At 37.9% G+C, this 20416-nt stretch overlaps 1 protein-coding gene across 5 annotated transcripts in view; it reads left to right on the plus strand.

Moving 5' to 3' along the window:
- LOC124802506 (histone acetyltransferase KAT6A-like) overlaps positions 1-19717 on the plus strand; it is a 60817-nt gene extending 41100 nt beyond the window's left edge. For all 5 annotated transcript variants that reach the window (XM_047263331.1, XM_047263335.1, XM_047263334.1 and 2 more), the window contains exons 8-9: positions 2574-3229; positions 16712-19717. In XM_047263331.1, the coding sequence (XP_047119287.1) occupies positions 2574-3229; positions 16712-17039 (984 nt within the window). In that variant the 3' untranslated portion in view covers positions 17040-19717. The remainder of the gene's footprint in view (positions 1-2573; positions 3230-16711) is intronic.
- Positions 19718-20416: the final 699 nt, after the last annotated feature.

Here is a 20416-nt window from a genome sequence, read left to right on the forward strand (position 1 = left end):
TCCCATAGACTTAGCAACGTTTAGCACAGTAACATGGTCTTTACTAACCATACGGCCAGGAGCACTAGTTTCCCTTTTAGAATCTAAAGTTGTTTCAGGCAAAGCCTTCCAAATAAGACCTGTCTCATCCGAATCGTATAAAAGTTCAAGATGATAAGATTCTGCTTTAATTTTAAAGTTTTCAATAAAGTTTTCTGCTGCTTTTGGGTCTGTTAGTTTTTCAGCACGTAAATACAACATAGCCAGCCATTGCTCCCTTCAAATGAAGATACACTTTTGATTTTTTTCAGCTAAAAGATTTTACAAACAATTGACCCAGAAAGGAGGTTTCCTAATGCCCATTGCTGCAAAAAACCACTTGAATAAGGCCTCTTCAAGCTCTTTGTTTTCTACTGTTTTCATAACTTTTTTTCGACAAACTCCCATCTTAATTTTCAAGAACAGAGACAGATTTTAAATTTGTGGCCTTTTTTATGTCTGAAATTGGTGATGTTCACTCACACACACACACACACACACACACACACACACACACACACACACACAAAGGAAAAGACATGGTAGACAGAACAAAATGACAAATCAGTGTATATCTTAAGGTCCTGATACAAACTGATGCAAGGCACCACAAACACTGCAATTTGTGCATTGTACATAAATAGTAGGCATACTGTATTTGTTGTTCGGTGGAAGATTTTGTCTTTTATCGCTTTCACTGTGGATAGGCTTTAAAGCAATAAAGAAATGCACATTGTATGGTATACTGTTGTAACAGAACCAACAGTTTGTCGTATGGAACAAATTTCGTTTTCCTCAAAGCCATCCAGATAATTGAAGCTCTACTGTACTTCATGACTTACAGGCCTTGATATAACATTGCATTAATAAACAGGCAAATGTAAGCACAAGTAGAAAGCTTGGAAGTGATACCCTGAATCATAACAAACATTCCAAGTATCCAACTTTGACATACAACTGCATTATCAGCTACAGAAAACACCTTGAGAATACCACAGCAAAAATAACAACTCAAAATAACATAATTCAGAAACTCTGTGGAACTACTAGGGAAGCAACTGCTGGCATAGTTGAGTAGTTGTTGTTCCACACTTGTTGATAGACCAGTTGAGCACCACCGTGAGTTTGATCTGTGGGGCCATCGGATCCACATCTTCATTTTGGCTTCAGGTATTGTGTAACTTGGTACTTCCAGAGGTGCATAGAAAAGTAGCAATCACATGCAAATTTAGAAAAATCGTTGGAAATAAAGGTCTACCAGCCCATGAAGGTCTCCCACAACTAAACTACCAACATCTTAAAGTGCCTACAATGTTGCTATTTGTGGGTAAAACAACTTCAAAGAGATGGTTATAGACCAGAAGATCATTGGGTGCATGAGTGGAATGGAAAAACAAATGAACTGCTACAATAATGATTCCAGAACTAGAACCTAAGCATATCAGTAACTGAATGAAACCAAAGACAGTAGATGGCATTAAATGGGATGTGCTGTTGGCATGGCAAGTGCACAGAATCGATACATTACTGAGGAAAACTGATATATTCAGACTTTGACTGTGGTGCATAGAGACAGTCCGTGAAACTTCTTCATAGTGAATGCTCTTTCTACATTGGTGCTAGAATGGAATGAATATCTAGACTTTGACATAAAATTTCTTTTATGTTTGTATTTCGTTTGAAAATTGCCAATTCTTTTCAGTTTTGTGTATTTCCTGTCTATTATGTCTGTACTCCTATTGCGTGAAATACCATAAGCTAAATAAATAAAGCATTTGTCTATTGTGAGGATGAGAGGAGGCGCAACAGGATCCTTTTCTTCCTCTGATTGACATGCCCGTCCTTTTTAACATTCCTCAATCTGTTCTAACCTCTGTGAGTAAGGAACTACTAGTTTAGTGTTGTGTTTTTGTATGAGCCTGTCGCCAGTACTACTATTTAACCGTCTGGAGTATGGATGTGCATACTGGTCTGTAATTCAGCTTAATAATAGTGTAGTTTGCTTGGGTGAATTTTTCTTTTGATAAAATTAATTCCCCTTTTGGTAAGATTCTGTTATGTAAGTGGTAGCTCTGTGCTTGCCTGTCATGTTTTTCATCATTTTGTGGTCATTTTACATTCTCTGTAATCTTTCTCTTGTGGTCAGGACCCTTTTTTCATGTTAAGTGATCCTTATCTGTATGTATTGATAGTTTTTTTCCTATTTAGCAATCCTCTTTTCTTTTATCTTTGGTTGGTGACCTCTTGACTGTGTCTAAAGAAGAGCTATTATGGCACTAGTGGTCTACTACTAAGTTACATATAATCTATTGGCACTTTTTTCCAACATAAAAACAACCTAGAGTTGCTATTGTACAGCCAAGTACCAATTGGGAAGAGGGCAGTATTCTCCAGTTGTTCACATACACAAACCTTTTTGTTGACCGTACTGTATTTTAGTTTATTGTTACAAATATGTTTATTACATTATCTGAAATAAGAAACGATAACATTGTAATAATGTCTGTCAAAACAGTAATTTTGCTTGCAGTGTAATATCAATTTTCATGTTACAGGGGAGTCTGAATAACACAAATCGATCTGAAATGATCCAGTTAACTGATTCAATTACATTGTCAGTTAGACAACAGAAACAAGTGGGTGGTGTTAATGGAGGACAAGTTGTTGGGGGACGCGGAAGAAACAAAGCAAATGAAGTGGCGAACGTGCTGGCATCAAGAGGAATTACAGTGACACCAGCAGCTGACACATCTAGAGGTGCAAACGTTCAGGCACAGACGAGTCCATTGCGTGGCAATCGCGGATCGGTTGCACAGACTGTACAACAGCAAGTTCCTACCCTCAATCTCAATGCAGCCATCTCAATCATTCGTACAGATAATGGAGGGGGCTCTCCTGTTCGGCAACGACAAAGGCCTGCACAGCCAGCAGGAACAGCATCTTTCGCTGTTCCTCAAGGTCGAAGCCCTGGACGCCCGCAGCAAATATCACAGGTGGAACGACCACCGAGACCTCCCACTGTTGATCTGACTGGTGACAATCCACCTTCCGCTCTCCACCATCTCCCAATGAGAAGAGGTCGTGGACGGGGTGCCAATATTGGTGGACGTTTTACATGTCAAATATGTGATAAACAGTTTGCTTCTCAGGAAACGTTAAACCAGCATATGAACATCACACATCGCAGTCCGCCTAACAAATTGCCTTACAGGTGAGTTCTAAATACAATTTCACTAAAAGAATCATGACAGTACCATTTAAATATCACTGCATTTCAGTTGCTACATTGTACATTGACTGTGTAATATTTAGTTATTCATGTAATTTATATATTTTGTATGTATTTCTTTCTTTGCGTAATAGCATTTTTTTAAATTCAGTTTTTCGCTTCCCTTTGGAGTCCTATTTCAACTTCTATAGATTTCCGTTCAGTCTCGTTTATATTTTTTTGTAGTTCTTCTTGTTATTAACATTGATTTTTCACTTTAAAACAAACTATGTATGTTTTTCTCATTCCCATACAGCAGTTTCTAAGTGCAAAACTCACATGTGCCATACAAAGATTAATATTCTGGCTGGTAGTTATTGAGGGAACTCTGACAGCACAACAGTACATCTTGGACATCATTCATCTCATATGTTATCTCTCGTGCACTGCATCTCATATGTTATCTCTCATGCACTGGTATTATGATGCCATTTTTCAAAAGGACGGTGCTCATCTACACAACATGTGTGTGTGAGGTGCCTGCGTAATGTTGACATACGTGCATGGATAGCAGCATCCCCAGATCTCTCTTCAATAAAGTATGTGTGAGACTAGTTCAGACACACCAACTCTGCCCAGTGCCAGTTTCCAGAAGATAAGGAACCAGTTACAATGATTGCCTCCAGCTTGCTACTGGAGAGAATACAATACAGGGTGATTCAAAAAGAATACCACAACTTTAGGAATTTAAAACTCTGCAACGACAAAAGGCAGAGCTAAGCACTCTCTGTCGGCGAATTAAGGGAGCTATAAAGTTTCATTTAGTTGTACATTTGTTCGCTTGAGGCGCTGTTGACTAGGCTGAAAACCAAACTACCTGAGGCAGCCCGTGACAGAGCACTTCATCACTGGCCTCCAAGAAGCCCTGATCTTACCCCCTGCGATTTTTTCTTATGGGGGTATGTTAAGGATATGGTGTTTCGGCCACCTCTCCCAGCCACCATTGATGATTTGAAACGAGAAATAACAGCAGCTATCCAAACTGTTACGCCTCATACGCTACAGAGAGTGTGGAACGAGTTGGAGTATCGGGTTGATATTGCTCGTGTGTCTGGAGGGGGCCATATTGAACATCTCTGAACTTGTTTTTGAGTGAAAAAAAAAAACCTTTTTAAATACTCTTTGTAATGATGTATAACAGAAGGTTATATTATGTTTCTTTCATTAAATACACATTTTTAAAGTTGTGGTATTCTTTTTGAATCACCCTGTATATTTATGACACCCTTTCCAAACAAGTCAGGGCATCCATCTAGGCTCAAACTTCAAAGTTCTTTCTAATTTTGACTTGATTTTGTAATCAGTGAAATAATGTCACATACTTTCTCATCTGGAGAAGTTTAGTATTGCTTCCTCCTTCCCTTCTGGGTATTTCACTCTTTTTGTCAGGAAATGTAGTTTTCATTAAACTTGTGTTCACTGATGACATTACACAAAATTAAGTGTGAATGTTAGTAAATTCTGTCAGTATTTGTTAAATTTTAACAGTGTCTTTGAAAATGACCCCATTGCCAATCCCACACGCAGTACAAATGTTTGATGTTAATGATATTTCTCATTATCCTGCATTAATAGTGTATACTCAATGAGTATGATGCGTATTTGGCGATGAAAAGGACATAAAGCACACATTGCAGCTGTGTCATGCTCTCTCTCTCTCTCTCTCTCTCTCTAGATAATAGCAGTGAATTAGGAGGAGTAATATAAATCTCTCAAATGAGCAGTTAGTTTCTATTAAGTAGAATTTCAAATGCAGATGTTGCTTACAAACTTTCCTTTGGGTCTGTTATGCCTATGAAAATAATGTTATGAATATAATAGAGGGAAACATTCCATGTGGGAAAAATATATCTAAAAACAAAGATGATGTGACTTCCCAAATGAAAGCGCTGGCATGTTGATAGACACACAAACACAAACATACACACAAAATTCAAGCTTTCGCAACCAACGGTTGCTTCTTCAGGAAAGAGGGAAGGAGAGGGAAAGATGAAAGGATGTGGGTTTTAAGGGAGAGGGTAAGGACTCATTCCAAGTTTTTTTCCCCCTAAGGCAAGTCTTTCCGCTCCCGGGATTGGAATGAGTCCTTACCCTCTCCCTTAAAACCCACATCCTTTCGTCTTTCCCTCTCCTTCCCTCTTTCCTGAAGAAGCAACCGTTGGTTGTGAAAAAAACCTTGAATTTTGTGTGTATGTTTGTGTTTGTTTGTGTGTCTATCAACATGCCAGCGCTTTTGTTTGGTAAGTCATATCATCTTTGTTTTTTGAAAATAATGTTATAATGATTTGAAAGTTAACATGTCTGCTGGGAGAATTCGCATGGCCATCAAGACACAAGGTGGGTGCTTGTAAGCTGGCATGAGCCACGAGTTGAAATATTCATATTTGTACAAAATCTTATAGTTCATCATCTGTATTTACATAATAATCAGAAGCATTATTTCAAACCATTTTGATAACTCCTCTGATTTGTTACCTCTGGTATCAATTAAAACATATCTTTGACACAGAACGAAAGCCTCGAAAAAATTATCAGATAAATTCAGAAAGAAATTCAAAAATATATGCATGAAAGGCAACATGCAGCCTATCCTCTAATAAATATAAAATTATATTTTCAAAATGACTGCATTGTTGTTAGTTTCAACTGTGCATTTTTTGATGTGTGTGTGTGTGGGGGGGGGGGGGGGGGGGGGAATAAAAAATGCAGCATCACAAAGCAGTTCGGAAGTAAGCTGCAATCAACAGTGCCAAACAAAGGTATATCCAAAAAAATGTGCATGCAGATGATGTTCCGATGTGTGTGAAACACAGACATGAAATACCATAAGTAAAACCAACATATTTTGTGACTAACTGTTTTTCGATCCAGAAAGCAAGCCAAATTGTAAATATCTTTCATAACAGACTGTATTTGCAAAGACAGATTTGAAATACAATCAGTGTATATAAAGCAACTATGGATAGTGTGGCCACACAAATGAAGTTAATTTCTCAAACTAATTTATAAACAGTATAGCACAGCATTGCCTTCAAAACTTTTGGTTAGGCAGCTAGTTGGCATATAAATTTGTACTACTGTGGTGGGTGTGGGCTCCGTATCTGTCTTGGATACAATAATGTATTCACTATACTTTTCACAACAGCTTACCTGAATTCTTATTTTCTTATTGATTGAACCTACTCCTGCGTTACTCCTGTTTGCTTTTGTATTTATAACCCAGTATTCACCTGAGCAGAAGTCCTGTTCCTTACAAGGGAAACTCCCTATCATACCTCCCTCAGGTTTAGTGGTCAATGGCCCAGTGGGTAGCCTGTTAAAAACTGAACACAGTTCAACCATGAAAACAGGAAGAAGTTGTACTGAACTGTGAAAAAAAAAGCAAAAATAGAATCAGTGAGCAGTCCAAGAACAAGAAGTGCGATAAAGAGCAGCCTGAAACAGCAACGGCGTCGTGGGTAAGTTGTCGTGATATTGGACTGACAAGCGGGTGAGACGTGTTAAAAAAATCCCTCGTGCCAAACCCACCCTACCCCCACCCCTCACAGTATTATGAACTAACCATCTGGTTACTGAAATGTTTGTTCTCTTTTTGCAGTCTTGTTAGTTATAATATTATAAGTTGGTTATTAGAAAACGAGTCATGTGGTAAGAATAGGCTATAATCGCAAATAAATGTGATGAATAGTGAGAGCAGGCTAAATACCACATAGATGTCTCATAGAAATGAAAGCAACAAATAAGCAGGAGTGAACCATGGTACAAAAAAGGAATTAAAGAGTCAAGACTTCCAGAACAAAATGCAACTTCAAAAACACTAAAAACATTTGTTTTGACAGAGCACAGAGAAACTGTTTGATTGTGAAACTGTTGTGCTCATTTGTTGCAGCTTATGTGACCAATTACTGTGTTTTCATCATTTCCTTGGGAGTGATCATATTCACATTCATATGAACACCTATCTCGGGCAAGGAGGCATATCTCACTACTCACTCACAAGTCACAGAAATTAGGTGCGTTGATAAGAGATTCCTATCATAAAACACACGTACAGCTACTAATGCCTTGTATGACACACCAGATGTGTTTTCCAGTGGAGGATTCGGTTGACTTATTGCTTTGTCATCAAATGTTTGCAGTTCCATTTCAAAAGTCACTTTCTTTTGAGAGTAGTTGTGCAGAATCAACTGTCATTATAGGTCCCAACCTTACAAATTGCTGTTGCAAAGGGACATTACACCACGACACACACACACAAATTTGAATAAAGCAAACAGCGAAGAAGAAGAAAAATTTGGCACGAGGGAGGTTTGAATACGGCAGTTCAACACCATAACCACTTAACCACTACCATTTACCTTTCTGGCTGCTCTGTATTGCACTTCTTGTTCTTGGACCATACACTGTTCTTATTTTGCTTTTTTTTTTTTTTTTTTTTTTTTTTTTCATGGTCCAGTACACCTTCCTGTCTTCATGCTTGATCTGTGTTTAGTTTTTGACAGGCTGTCCACTGGGCCCTCTTACCACTAAATCTGAGGGGGGCTGCGATGGTAAGCATTCCTTGTTAGTACCACAAAAGTACTAAGCCAAGAAAAGGAAGTGAAAATAAAAATTACGGAACACAATTTCTTTTTGTTTATATTATTTCTTATTTTATTGTTAAAATGTTGAGAAACAATAAGTGGCATGTTTAGAGTACGTATAATGTTAACCTTTTTAAGCAGATACTTTATATCATTAAAACAGTTTGTAATTTTGATTACACATATAATGTTAAAAATAAGATTTACCCAAGAAGCTTCTTAAAAAAAAGGTTATCGTCTTATATTCAGGGTCATCTTTTACTTTGGTAAATACAGTAAAACAGCATCTCCAAGACAGATTATGTCAACTTTCACTGAATGTTGCCAGGGAGCTCTGACAACAAGAATTATTTGCTCTTTTATAGCCCACAGTTTCCAAGTTGTTGACTGTGTCTCTTTGGACAACATTATGAAAGAGATATCTAGTAGGAATTACCTTCCTTTTCTGGATTTTTTTTATTTATGGCATTATCTGATAAACTGCAAACTGGTCATTGGTCCCTTTCCTTGAGTATCTTTTTAATGGGGTGTGAGTTCTTCAGTGACATACCACTTAGAGTCCCCAAATAGTTTGCAAAGTGGGCAGTTCTGAAAAGGAAGCAGCACCAGTGGAAATAAATACAATTTAGATCTTTCAAGGATGTTTTTAGGGACATTCTGCCCAATGCAGTCTTATGCCAAGTACCATATTTTACTGACATTTTTACCGTTCTGATTATTAGATTGCGGAGTCAGACTAAAAAAGAATCTAGTTTATAAAACGAAACTGACCTTTAACTCATGAAAAATTGTCATCTGATCTTTCTGACACACTTGTTTGGTTGTAGGTCATTTTAAAACTCCCTTCAGTGTGAATTCATGTTGGTTTCATCAATCATCTGTTTGTTCCATTCTCTAATATACACTTTGAATGGTTTATTTATCAATATGTTGCAATTGTGAAGTAAGTCCTCCCGTAATAACATCAAGCTCCGTATTTCCCTGTCTCAGTTTCTCTTTCACATAATTTTTCAAATTGACTACTAAACCGATCTAGCACAAGAAGAGAACTCTTCTTCAATAAAGCACTGTTCCTTCTCTCCCACACTTTTAAGCCATATTTTCATACCAGCCACGTCCATCCAACTCTTTTCCTGTATGTGAACACCAGCACTTGCTGGTATTTCAGGTTTTGGCATTGTTTTGCACTTGAAAAGGATCATTGGGTTTAGTACCATCAGCATAACCGGAAAGGACAACAGTGTAGAGCATTTTTCATGTCCACTTGTTTTTTTATTTACAGTTTTAGCACCTTTCACGGCAATAGCTCTGTTACTCGGCACATCAATTGTCTGTGGAGTTTCGTCCATATTTGCTATTTTGCTTAGTTCCACTGTTTTTCTTTCCATGTTGAATAATAAAACAATGGAGAGATGATGATTTCTCTTCATACTCTTGTGACATTTTAAGATACTTTGGTGTTTGTGGACTTGCTAATAAATGACACTTGATAAACGTGTAGCACTAACCAACTCCACTCGTAACATCTGTTAAGTTTCACTGTAGCAGTAGCTTATGAGCATGCATTTGAATTATTTTTGTATTAATGCCAGTGCCATTTTGATGGTGTCCTTGAATCCATTCTAGTTTTGGCCATTTTGCATTCAGTCCTCATTTTGCACATTTAGTCTTACTTATTTTTCTCAGTTCTTCTTTACTAGCCTGCCAATCGCGAACGTTTTTTTCTGTTGATGGAGGGCCGAAATACTGCTCAGCTGCTCTGTTTCCATGTTCTTCTGCATATGCTATTACTTTCAACTTATAGCCCACATCACACAAATACCTTTTATTTTTTTTCCATTATGAAATATTGTACTATACCAATAACACAAACTACTTACAGTTCAAGTTCATTGGCACTGTACAATGCAATGGTGCATCATAGGCAAGACAGTATTCTGGATTTGTGATGGTGGGGAGGGAAAGAGACAGTGTTAGCAAGCTTGTGAATCCTTGCATCTCATGTTCGGCAAATCAATACACTGCTGCTGCCAGTTGAATCCAATGTTACCAGATAGAGAGAGGTTTCCCGTGGCATTTAATATATAGCAATTTTTAAGAGCGGTGGGAATTTTAAATCAAACACTGCACATTTTTATATTGATTTCAAGTGCATGTTATAGTTTGTAAAATAAAGTAGGAAAGAACAAGCTTTTATATTAAATCAAAACTACAGGTAATTCTACAGTAGTTGTCATTTAGCGTGAAAATTATAAAAGTTAATTCATGAAAATGGTGTCCTTAAATCAGTTATTAGAAACATTGTTTTACTACAAAATTGCTTGTAGAATGGATTAAAATGACATCATATGGAAGGAAATGCTTAAAAGCAACCAACAGTGAACTACAAAAGAAACTGAAAAACAAGAAAAATCAGGCGAAAGGATGGTTATGGACCAGAAAGCACAGTCAAGATGAGTGTTGTAAGAAACATTGAAGAGAAAGCTTTGTATCCAAAGAGAGTGGTAAAATATGGTTCATAAGGCTCTGAGCACTATGGGACTTAACTTCTGAGGTCATCAGTCCCCTAGAACTTAGAACTACTTAAACCTCACTAACCTAAGGACATCACACACATCCATGCCCGAGGCAGGATTCGAACCTGCGATCGTAGTGGTCGCGCGGTTCCAGACTGTAGCGCTTAGAACCGCTCGGCCACTCCGGCCGGCAGAGTGGTAAAAGTGCAGGAAATAGGTTATAGAGTATGCTTTCTGTATTTCCTATTGCATTAAAGTAGTAGCATGTGAGAAAGCAAGGAGATCACAGAGGGTGTCCAGGCTAGAGGTATACAAAAGCATTTCATTATATTTCAGTACCTACTAAGGTTTATAACTTTATTCATCCAACATTGTACACAGGAGCCCAAACATTTTTATTCCTGTTCATGCAGTTCAGCTTGGGCACTATTTATAGCTAGGCAAATATCGAAATGGTACTCTACGTCTTGCCATATGTTCATAAGCATGATAGTGCTGCGGCCTCAACTGTCGCGTAGAGCTATTGTCTCAGATCTACCACATCTTGCGCTCCTGTTCTGTAAGCAATGTCCTTGATGAACACTCACCGAAGTCCAGTAGGCTCGGATTGGGAGACCAAAGGGGATAGGCAATGGGACCCCGACCCCCCCCCCCCCCTTCTTCCGATCCAACACTTAGGAAATGTCTTGTGGAAAAATGTGGTAGCATCTCCATGATGGTGAGGTGTGGCACCATCTTACTCAAAAATGAGTTGGGAGTCATCTGTGGAACTACATAGTTGGCCAACATGTCGAGTGGGTGTGCCCTGTCAGTGACGTACATGCGCTGTGTGGCTCAGTGCTGTTCATGAGGACCACATCTTGGAGAATGGACCTCTTATCAACTGCGTATTTACCCAAAAACATAAAATGTTGAATTCTTTTGTTATAAGGATTTGGTTGTGTATACCTCTAGCCCAACACTGTATACCATCTGTATTGCGGTATACAATATTCTATGTGGAGATGGCAACTGACCAAGTTGATTTCAGTCAATACTTGCATAAATTGCTTAATCAGTAACCATTACACCAGTTTTAACTGACTACTTATTACCAATACAAATATTTCTCCATCAAGTTTTTTTTTGTTTTCCTCGGAGTTGACACATAATGCATAAACAATTTCCTCTATTTACCTCATATGACACTTCCTTGGCCAAGCGAACGGCTTCAAGTTTTCCACTCGTAGCATTTGAGGAACTTGCTTCTAAGTTCAGTATCACCAAATGAATGTAACAACATATAAAATACTAACTCCCACAGATGTAAGAAATGAAAATGAGCAATGTCACAGACCATTACACTACAGTCTGAAACTGAATTGTAGTTAAAGTTTGGTGTGCCGTAGTGGTGGGGTGGAGATTTAACAACAGCAAGTGGTTGCAGTGACTGCAGCTATTGTAAGATTTGCTGAGAGTATGTTGTGCCTCCCCTGTGAGCCTCACCCCACTACTCGCATCATAGCTGTAATTGCTAATGTAATTTTGGACTGAGTATAGGGATAGCATGTGTGGAAGTGAATCGTGAGTTGTGGGAACAACAGAAAAATAAGACAATTGGAGTGTTTGAGTTGTGATGTTACAGAAGGATGCAGAAAATCAAGTGAACTGACAAGATAAAAGAAATAAGGTAATCCTCCACAGAATTGGTGGGGTAAGGGGTATAGGTAGAGGTCTGTGGAAATAGACAGTAATTGTTACCTTGTAGACACAAGCATGTGCTGTTACAGATATCCACTGCCTGTCTGCAGAGACCTGCAATAATAATTGCTTTGCATAATGGGCAATCAAAGAAATTTCTGTTTCAAGTATGCCAATCAGGCAAAATTGCTGTGAGCATTCTGATAATCATCCTACTGATGCACCAAGTTAGTTAGCCATTTAATAAGAAACTGTGTCCTGCTGCATGAAGTAGTCTGTAACTGCCTACTGCTTGCCCTCACCTGATGGGAATCGTTGACCATTGAAGGCCCTTTTTAAGGGCTCGAATGCATGATAATTGCTTGGGAAGAGATCAGAACTTACGTGTGAGTGTTCGTGTCTCCCACTTTAGTTTGTGTAACTTCTGCATTACAACATTTGCAATGTGGCGATGTGCGGTATCATGAAGTGTCAGCCCCTTGTCACAGTTTTTGCACAGTGAACAGACATGCTACCCTATGTACATTCTTCTTTCTCTGATGGCTGTCTATCAGTGTTCATTTATGCATTTGACAGCCACGAAAAGAATAACAGCACGTTGGTCCTGTTTGGATGCATTTGGTAATAACGTTGCCATAGTTCATGTTTCTGAATTTACCTCGCACCTTGGGAAGGATACAAATGCCACACTAATCCCTTACCTACTTGTTGGTGCTTATATACCCACATTGGAGTCGTGCTATGTTGCATATACGCTGCAGCTGTGCACTCAAACAAACTTTTTAATCACCCCATGTAATTAAAAATTAAAGAACAATATCAATGCTTTTCATAAAATTATGTTACCTGCAAGTAGTGAATGCGGTTGCACTGTTGTATTTTTACCTGAAAACTTGGAAGTGTGTGGGCCCAGGTTAAACAAGAATGGCTGTTTCCGTCCTTACCTTCTGGCAAAGAGCGTTTGAGCTACATCCAAGAGAGCAGTACCTAGTTACTATGTATGTACTGCCACGATCTATTGTGCTGTCCGTAAAGCTTGTTCTGGACGACAGCCCAAGCCACTAGCTACCAGAGAAGTAAGAGTTGCCAAATTTCTGCTGCCTTCAGTTAACACCTTCTAGTAATAGAATAACCATGAAATGAATGTGAAGAGAGACGTAGAGGTTCTGGAAATCCCACAATATTTAAATGCAGCTGCGACAAAAAGCTCATCCATCTTGGCAGTAAAGACATGGAAATGGATTTTTCAAAACAGCACAGTCCCTTATTAATGCAGTTCCCAAGTTCGCAGCAGTGAGTGCCAAGGTATTGCTGCCTCATCCAACTACCATTTCAAGAAAGTGAAAGGAAACTGCTGATTGTCTGCGTGTTTCTAGAGAGATAATGAATGCTTTCAGTTATCTAGAAGGGGAACTAAAGTCATATCATAAAAAAAAAACTACATGGGATTGAAAGTACGTCACATTAACATTGAAGAAGGAAAACTTGAGCACCAGAGATTTTAAGAGTGAGATTAAAAAAGTGAAGAAAATATTAAACATGAACTGGAAAAGATATCACTTCGTTCTGTTTATTCATCACTATGCAGAACATCTTGTTTGTTGCCAACAGAGGTCCAAACATTGTAGTAGCATTTTGTCAATGTAAGTGACTACTGTTCAGCACACATCCTCAGTACTGTGCTAGAACACACGACTCAGCAAAACGTCAGCAGTGATGCGAGTGACACCCAGCAGTTAATAAACTCTTGTTGGGCTGTCACAACTTTTTTTAAAAGAGCTGGCTTTCAGACGCACCAGCAGAAGTCACAGAAAGGAGATGTGGAGATACAGACACACAGTGAGGCAGCAAATAAGACCAATTTGAATCAATCAATATATAGCAACTAGAGTTGAATCAAGACAATTTAATTGACCCTGTGGATAAAAAATTTTGAAAGATGTAGTAAGCTTTCTGACACCATTTAAAAATGCCTCCTTTGAGATATTTTTAGCGTCTTTGCTATTCCTGACCAAGACATTTAACTACGAAATCAGATTCATGAAATACTAGGACACTAAATAATGATGATCCATTAAGTGCCTATCTAAACTTTTTACATGCATGACAGTAATAATATTCTGGAAAAAGCTGTTCCAGCTTGTGGAGCATCGTACACTCTATGAACAATCAAAAGTGGGAGCATTGTTGCATGCTGCAAACAATAAAATGGGCTGCCACAGCGAACTTTGTGCACTATCAGAGATGCCTTACGTGATCACTGATCTCAAACTTGGAGGAGCCATTGCAATGAGCACTCCGGAGAGCCCCTGCTCTGACATTCACTGCACCTTACTTTCACCACGTCAATAAGGAACTGCGCCATATCGAGAAATTGTTTCCACAAGCTGACATCGAAATAAGTGTCCAGGGAATAGAAAAGCAACTGGAATCACTCAACAGGGGAAAGTCCACTGGACCTGATGGGATACCAATTCGATTCTACACACAATATACAAAAGAACTTGCCCCCTTCTAAAAGCAGTGTACCGCATGTCTCTAGAGGAACGGAAGGTTCCAAATGATTGGAAAAGAGCACAGGTAGTCCCAGTCTTCAAGAAGGGTCGTCGAGCAGATGCGCAAAACTATAGACCTATATCTCTGACGTCAATCTGTTGTTGAATTTTAGAACATGTTTTTTGCTCGAGTATCATGTCGTTTCTGGAAACCCAGAATCTACTCTGTAGGAATCAACATGGATTTGGGAAACAGCGATCGTGTGAGACCCAACTCGCTTTATTTGTTCATGAGGCCCAGAAAATATTAGATACAGGCTCCCAGGTAGATGCTATTTTCCTTGATTTCCGGAAGGCGTTCGATACAGTTCTGCACTGTCGCCTGATAAACAAAGTAAGAGCCTACGGAATATCAGACCAGCTGTGTGGCTGGATTGAAGAGTTTTTAGCAAACAGAACACAGCTTGTTGTTTTCAATGGAGAGACGTCTACAGATGTTAAAGTAACCTCTGTCGTGCCACAGGGGAGTGTCATGGGACCATTGCTTTTCACAATACATATAAATGACCTAGTAGATAGTGTCTGAAGTTCCATGCGGCTTTTCGCAGATGATGCTGTAGTATACAGAGAAGTTGCAGCATTAGAAAATTGTAGCGAAATTCAGGAAGATCTGCAGCGGATAGGCACTTGCTGCATGGAGTGGCAACTGACCCTTAACGTAGACAAATGTAATGTATTGCAAATACATAGAAAGGAGGATCCTTTATTGTATGATTATATGATAGCGGAACAAACACTGGTAGTAGTTGCTTCTGTAAAATATCTGGGAGTATGCGTGCGGAACGATTTGAAGTGGAATGATCATATAAAATTAATTGTTGGTAAGGCGGGTACCAGGTTGAGATTCATTGGGAGAGTCCTTAGAAAATGTAGTCCATCAACAAAGGAGGTGGCTTACAAAACACTCGTTCGACCTATACTTGAGTATTGCTCTTTAGTGTGGGATCCTTACCAGATTGGGTTGACGGAGGAGATAGAGAAGATCCAAAGAAGAACGGCGTGTTTAGTCACAGGGTTAGCGTGATAGCGTTACGGAGATGTTCAGCAAACTCAAGTGGCAGACTCTGCAAGAGAGGCACTCTGCATCGCGGTGTAGTTTGCTGTCCAGGTTTCGAGAGGGTGCGTTTCTGGATGAGGTATCGAATATATTGCTTCCTCCTACTTATACCTCCCGAGGAGATCACGAATGTAAAATTAGAGAGATTCGAGCGCGCGCGGAGGCTTTCCGGCAGTCGTTCTCCCCGCGAACCATACGCAACTGGAACAGAAAAGGGAGGTAATGACAGTGGCACGTAAAGTGCCCTCTGCCACACACCGTTGGGTGGCTTGCGGAGTATAAATGTAGATGTAGATGTAGAACTATCAAAGGTAAAATGACCGGGTTGACAAGATGGTTGAGGTTCTTTGTGTGTGTGTCATGTCTGTCAACTATCTGTGGATGTGTAAATGGAACTTGTGGATGCGGAAAACATTTTTCGTATCTGTGCAGTCCTCTAAAGAGGAAAACATCAATTTTAAGAAGGTGCAGGATGGTAGGACAAGTGTTACGACATAAAATAATAATTTCCATTGTTCTCCTGCTAGGAGAACCTTAGAAGGCAAAAACTCGTGGGAAGGACAAGGATTGGAATCTGTATCCAACAAATATTGTGAATGTTGAGTATAAATGCCTCTGTGGAATGAAAAGACTAGCACAAGAGAGAGAGAGTTGTAGGTACCAGCATCAAACTAGTCATAAGATTGATGACAAATGTACACAAAATCCTGCCACAAGTCATTGGGAAAACTTGTTTATTGGTTCAGTCTTCACTTGACAAAAGGTATCAGGTGATGGATTGCAGCAGGATAGATGCCTTAACATATTTTGTAATATGTGTGATTTTATTCCTTTTAGTGCAAACAAGTGTAATGTTGTGAATATTCTCATAACTGGATATAAGCTTAGGAAACTTGGGTGAAGTTTGTAGTATAAACGTGGAAGTTTGACATCCAACATCATTTTTGCTTATGTCGCATTCTATAACTTTCATGTAGTGTTATTTTTTAACTAAATTTGAATTTCATTCTTTTCATTTTTTTTTTCTTTTTTAGGTGTAATCTGTGTTCTGCACAATATCCTACGCAACAAGGCCTAACACAGCATCGACAGACTTTCCATAAGGAATCATTAGGCAATACAGAACTGGTCATACCAGTTGTTGACTTGAAGCAAGCCGGTGCACTTTCAAGACTTGCAAATCTTGGGGTGCACCATTATGTTCCCTTGAGCCAGCTAAATAGCCCACAAGGTGGCTATTTTGGACTTCCTTTAATGTCCGTAGATGCCAGTGGGCGTGTTCTTGGTTCTGTGCCAGGCATGACGGGTCTTAGCACTGGTACTGTGTTCAACCTTGGTCCATTGAGGCAGCTACCACGGTAGTTCCTTTTTTGTTCTGAAGGACTGAAAATGTGTCTTTGTGTACATGACTTTTGTGATATTATTCCACTTCTGCTTTTTGCTATCAAGGTATTTTTTTATTTACCTGCAAATGATGGCACATTACGGAGACTGTACAAAAAATCGTTGATTTTTTTATTGTTTGTAGTTTTTATAGTTATTTTGTTTTTAAGTATTTTACAGTGTATTTCACAAGAAAGAGACTGATCCAATTTTGTACAAATTGTATGTTTGTTATAATACTGAAAAATGTATAAGTGTGTAGATCTGAATTATTATTGCATAATAATTATATAAAATGTATCTCTGCTGCACAAGTATTTTTAGAACTGCATGTGAGCCACAAGTAAACCATTAGAGAACAGAATATAAAGTATTATTAATCTAGGTGTGTGTGCAATGCATTTTGTAAATTCTTGTCTGAATGGATGAACTGTGATGTGAACAGTTATAAATGACAATGCCGTTCGGTAGGTAACATGTTTTCAGTAGATATATTTCCATGTGAACTACTTGTGTTTCTGTCTTTTACTGGAGTCATTTTTGTATTTATAGATTGCCATGCATTTCTTAGTGTGAAAAATGTAAATCTGTTTTGGAATGTGATAACTGCACTGTATTAACATGTGCTAAGTGAAGAGTGGTATTTGATGGATAGTTGGAAAAGATAACACCTCTTGTCATGTACAGAAAGTGTACTCAATGAAGATAAAATTTCTTCACATGGTGCCTTATTGTGCCTTTATTGATGCTGCTAATTTGTTAATCATAAAAACTGATTCCTTAATGTATTATTTTCATTAAGAAGTGTTCTCATGTATAATTATTCTCAAAGGTGAATAAAGCTTCATTGAAGTGCAAGTTTCCAAAACACAGATTTCCAACAGTTAGGAAAATAGGATCTCACAATACTTTCTGGTTACAGCAGTGTGTGTTTTATAGAATGGATGGATGTCAGCTTAAATGCGGAAACACCATCATTTTGTTTCATGAACAGTGTTCTGGACAACACACATTCTGTTGTAGAACTTTGTGTGGAGAGCGTAGTTACACTGACACTTGATGGAAAGATTATCTTTATAGACTGGTCAGTGTGTGTTGTGTTCTTCAGTGATCAAAAATTCAAGAACAGCTTTTAGGAAAAATCAAGATTTTTCTTGTTAGCCTGAAAATTAAAATGTGCAGCCTTCAGTTATGAATAACAAGTTCATTATATTCATCCCCTTAAAAAATACAGAAGCTACCTACAATGTTAATAGTCCATATATCAAATGAATAGTTGTTAAGTGATTAATCATAAAGGTAGTTGTAAAATCAGATGGTGAGGACAAGTCAGTCTTTAATTCTGAGTTTGCCATCAAAGTGAGAATGGGCAATCACTTATGCTAATTTTATAGAAACTGAATTACACAGTTTTATTTCAAAAATAACTTTCCTTTCTTGCAATTAATTGATGAGATCCTTTGAGGAAAGAGTTCATCAAAACTGTGATAATGTTTGATTGTTCAGTGTAATTTTTGAGAGGAGAAAGTACTGAAGGTTGCATGTATTCATTACAACATTTTTCTGTGTATCAAACTTGTTGTAATTTGCACTCTTAGTTACTCAGATTTGTTTTTTGTAAATATTTTCTTTCCATTGAGTCATCTGTGTAAACATCCTGTGTGTTCCAATTTGTCTTATACTGAAATGGACAGTGAAAGGCCAAAATCTGATACATCTGGTGCTTCTGGGAGAAAAGGGATGCAAGGAAAAGTTCCTACCAAAGTGATTTACAGTATGTTGCTTTAATCTCTTTAAGTGTAATATGAGTAACATGTTTAAGTACAGGGAAAGGAATGGAAAGGTGTATATTGACTACCATTAAAGTTGTGTGCCATGTTATGATTTGCAGATCAAGCACTTCAGTGTACTGGCAAGGAATTTGAAAAGCTGTGTAATTTGCAAGCAGGTTCTTGTGGTAACTACATGGTGACTTATTTATTTGTACCATATTCTTATCTTTCTTGCTTCTCCAGCTGACTTCAAAATTATAGTTTTATACAATTTGTGTTTTGAAAATCGTAATTACAATTTGTGTATTGTATAGAAACTAATATTTACTTTAAAATCTTAAAGTAAAATACAAATTTTATGTTGTAATATTGATGAATCCCAGGGAGGATGTGTTAAATGAATGTCATTCATCATTTGTATTGAAGTACCAGATTTTTTTTCAATTGATGGATATGTGGAGATGTGTGTTTTAATGCATGTTATAAAGAGAAAACCATAGGGCTGTATCAGATGTACAGATTATTTGCTGTTAATCTCTGGCAGCTAAAAAATTTATATTAACAGTACATTATTGCATATGCATGTATATGAGAGTTTTATTTCTGTTCGTTGACATTTGCTTTATGTGCATTTATGTAAAAAAGTTGTTATTTTCCTAGCAGATATGAACATTCTTTGTGTTCACACATGCAGTTGTGCGGAGTTATTCCAGTATGCTTTATGAGACAGATTGTTGTCTTTGAATTAATTCCCAATATTTTTGATCTTCAAATTTTTTTTCTTTTCTTTCCCTCCCCCAAACATTTGTACAAACATAATCTCATGTAACTCTCATACTGTCATATCAGTAATAAAAATATTGTAGCAAATTGCATGGACCAGAATGAGCTTAAAAATTATTTTGGTATAATTGTTGATTTAGGGAATGAACAAGTAACAGATACATTATATTCTTCATTTTTGACGACTAGGAAGAATGAGTAAGCTTTTATTATGAAAGGGGTTCAATAAGAAAGATAACATTCAAAATATTGTCACTGGTGTTGATAGGTGGATACATAGTAGGTTATTGTAATGTGATGTGTATTAAGGTTCTTTGGTTTAAAGGAAATGTCCCAACTGCAATTTATTGCCAAGTACTCGAAGTTTACATAGTGAGAGTGATTTACAGAGTGAGAGTGTAATGTCACGAACACAGATGTGGTATCGGTGCCTGGAATATGATAAAGCATAACATATCTATGTGGCAAGGAAAGGTCAGGCCATGAAAATATGTACTCCTTAATATGACAATGTGTGCTATATCAGATGGTTCATTCAAGGCAATCATGACATTCACTTAAGTAAGGTTACATATGAATCAATGTCCATAGAGTTTAGTTGATACCAGCAACATAATGGGCTAATGGAAGGCATGCTCTCACTGGGTACCATGGTAACTCTCTCAGTGGGATCTTAAAAAACTAAAGCTATTCACTCACAGTAATTGCTGATAGTGAGTATGTAGTGTGTGCGTCTGGTAATGGTAAAGTTATTGGTTTGAATCTCAGTAATAGCAGTTTTCTACTTTACTTTAAATTCCA

This window comes from Schistocerca piceifrons, chromosome 6, assembly GCF_021461385.2.
Source record: "Schistocerca piceifrons isolate TAMUIC-IGC-003096 chromosome 6, iqSchPice1.1, whole genome shotgun sequence".
In the NCBI taxonomy this organism is placed as follows: Eukaryota; Metazoa; Arthropoda; class Insecta; order Orthoptera; family Acrididae; genus Schistocerca; species Schistocerca piceifrons.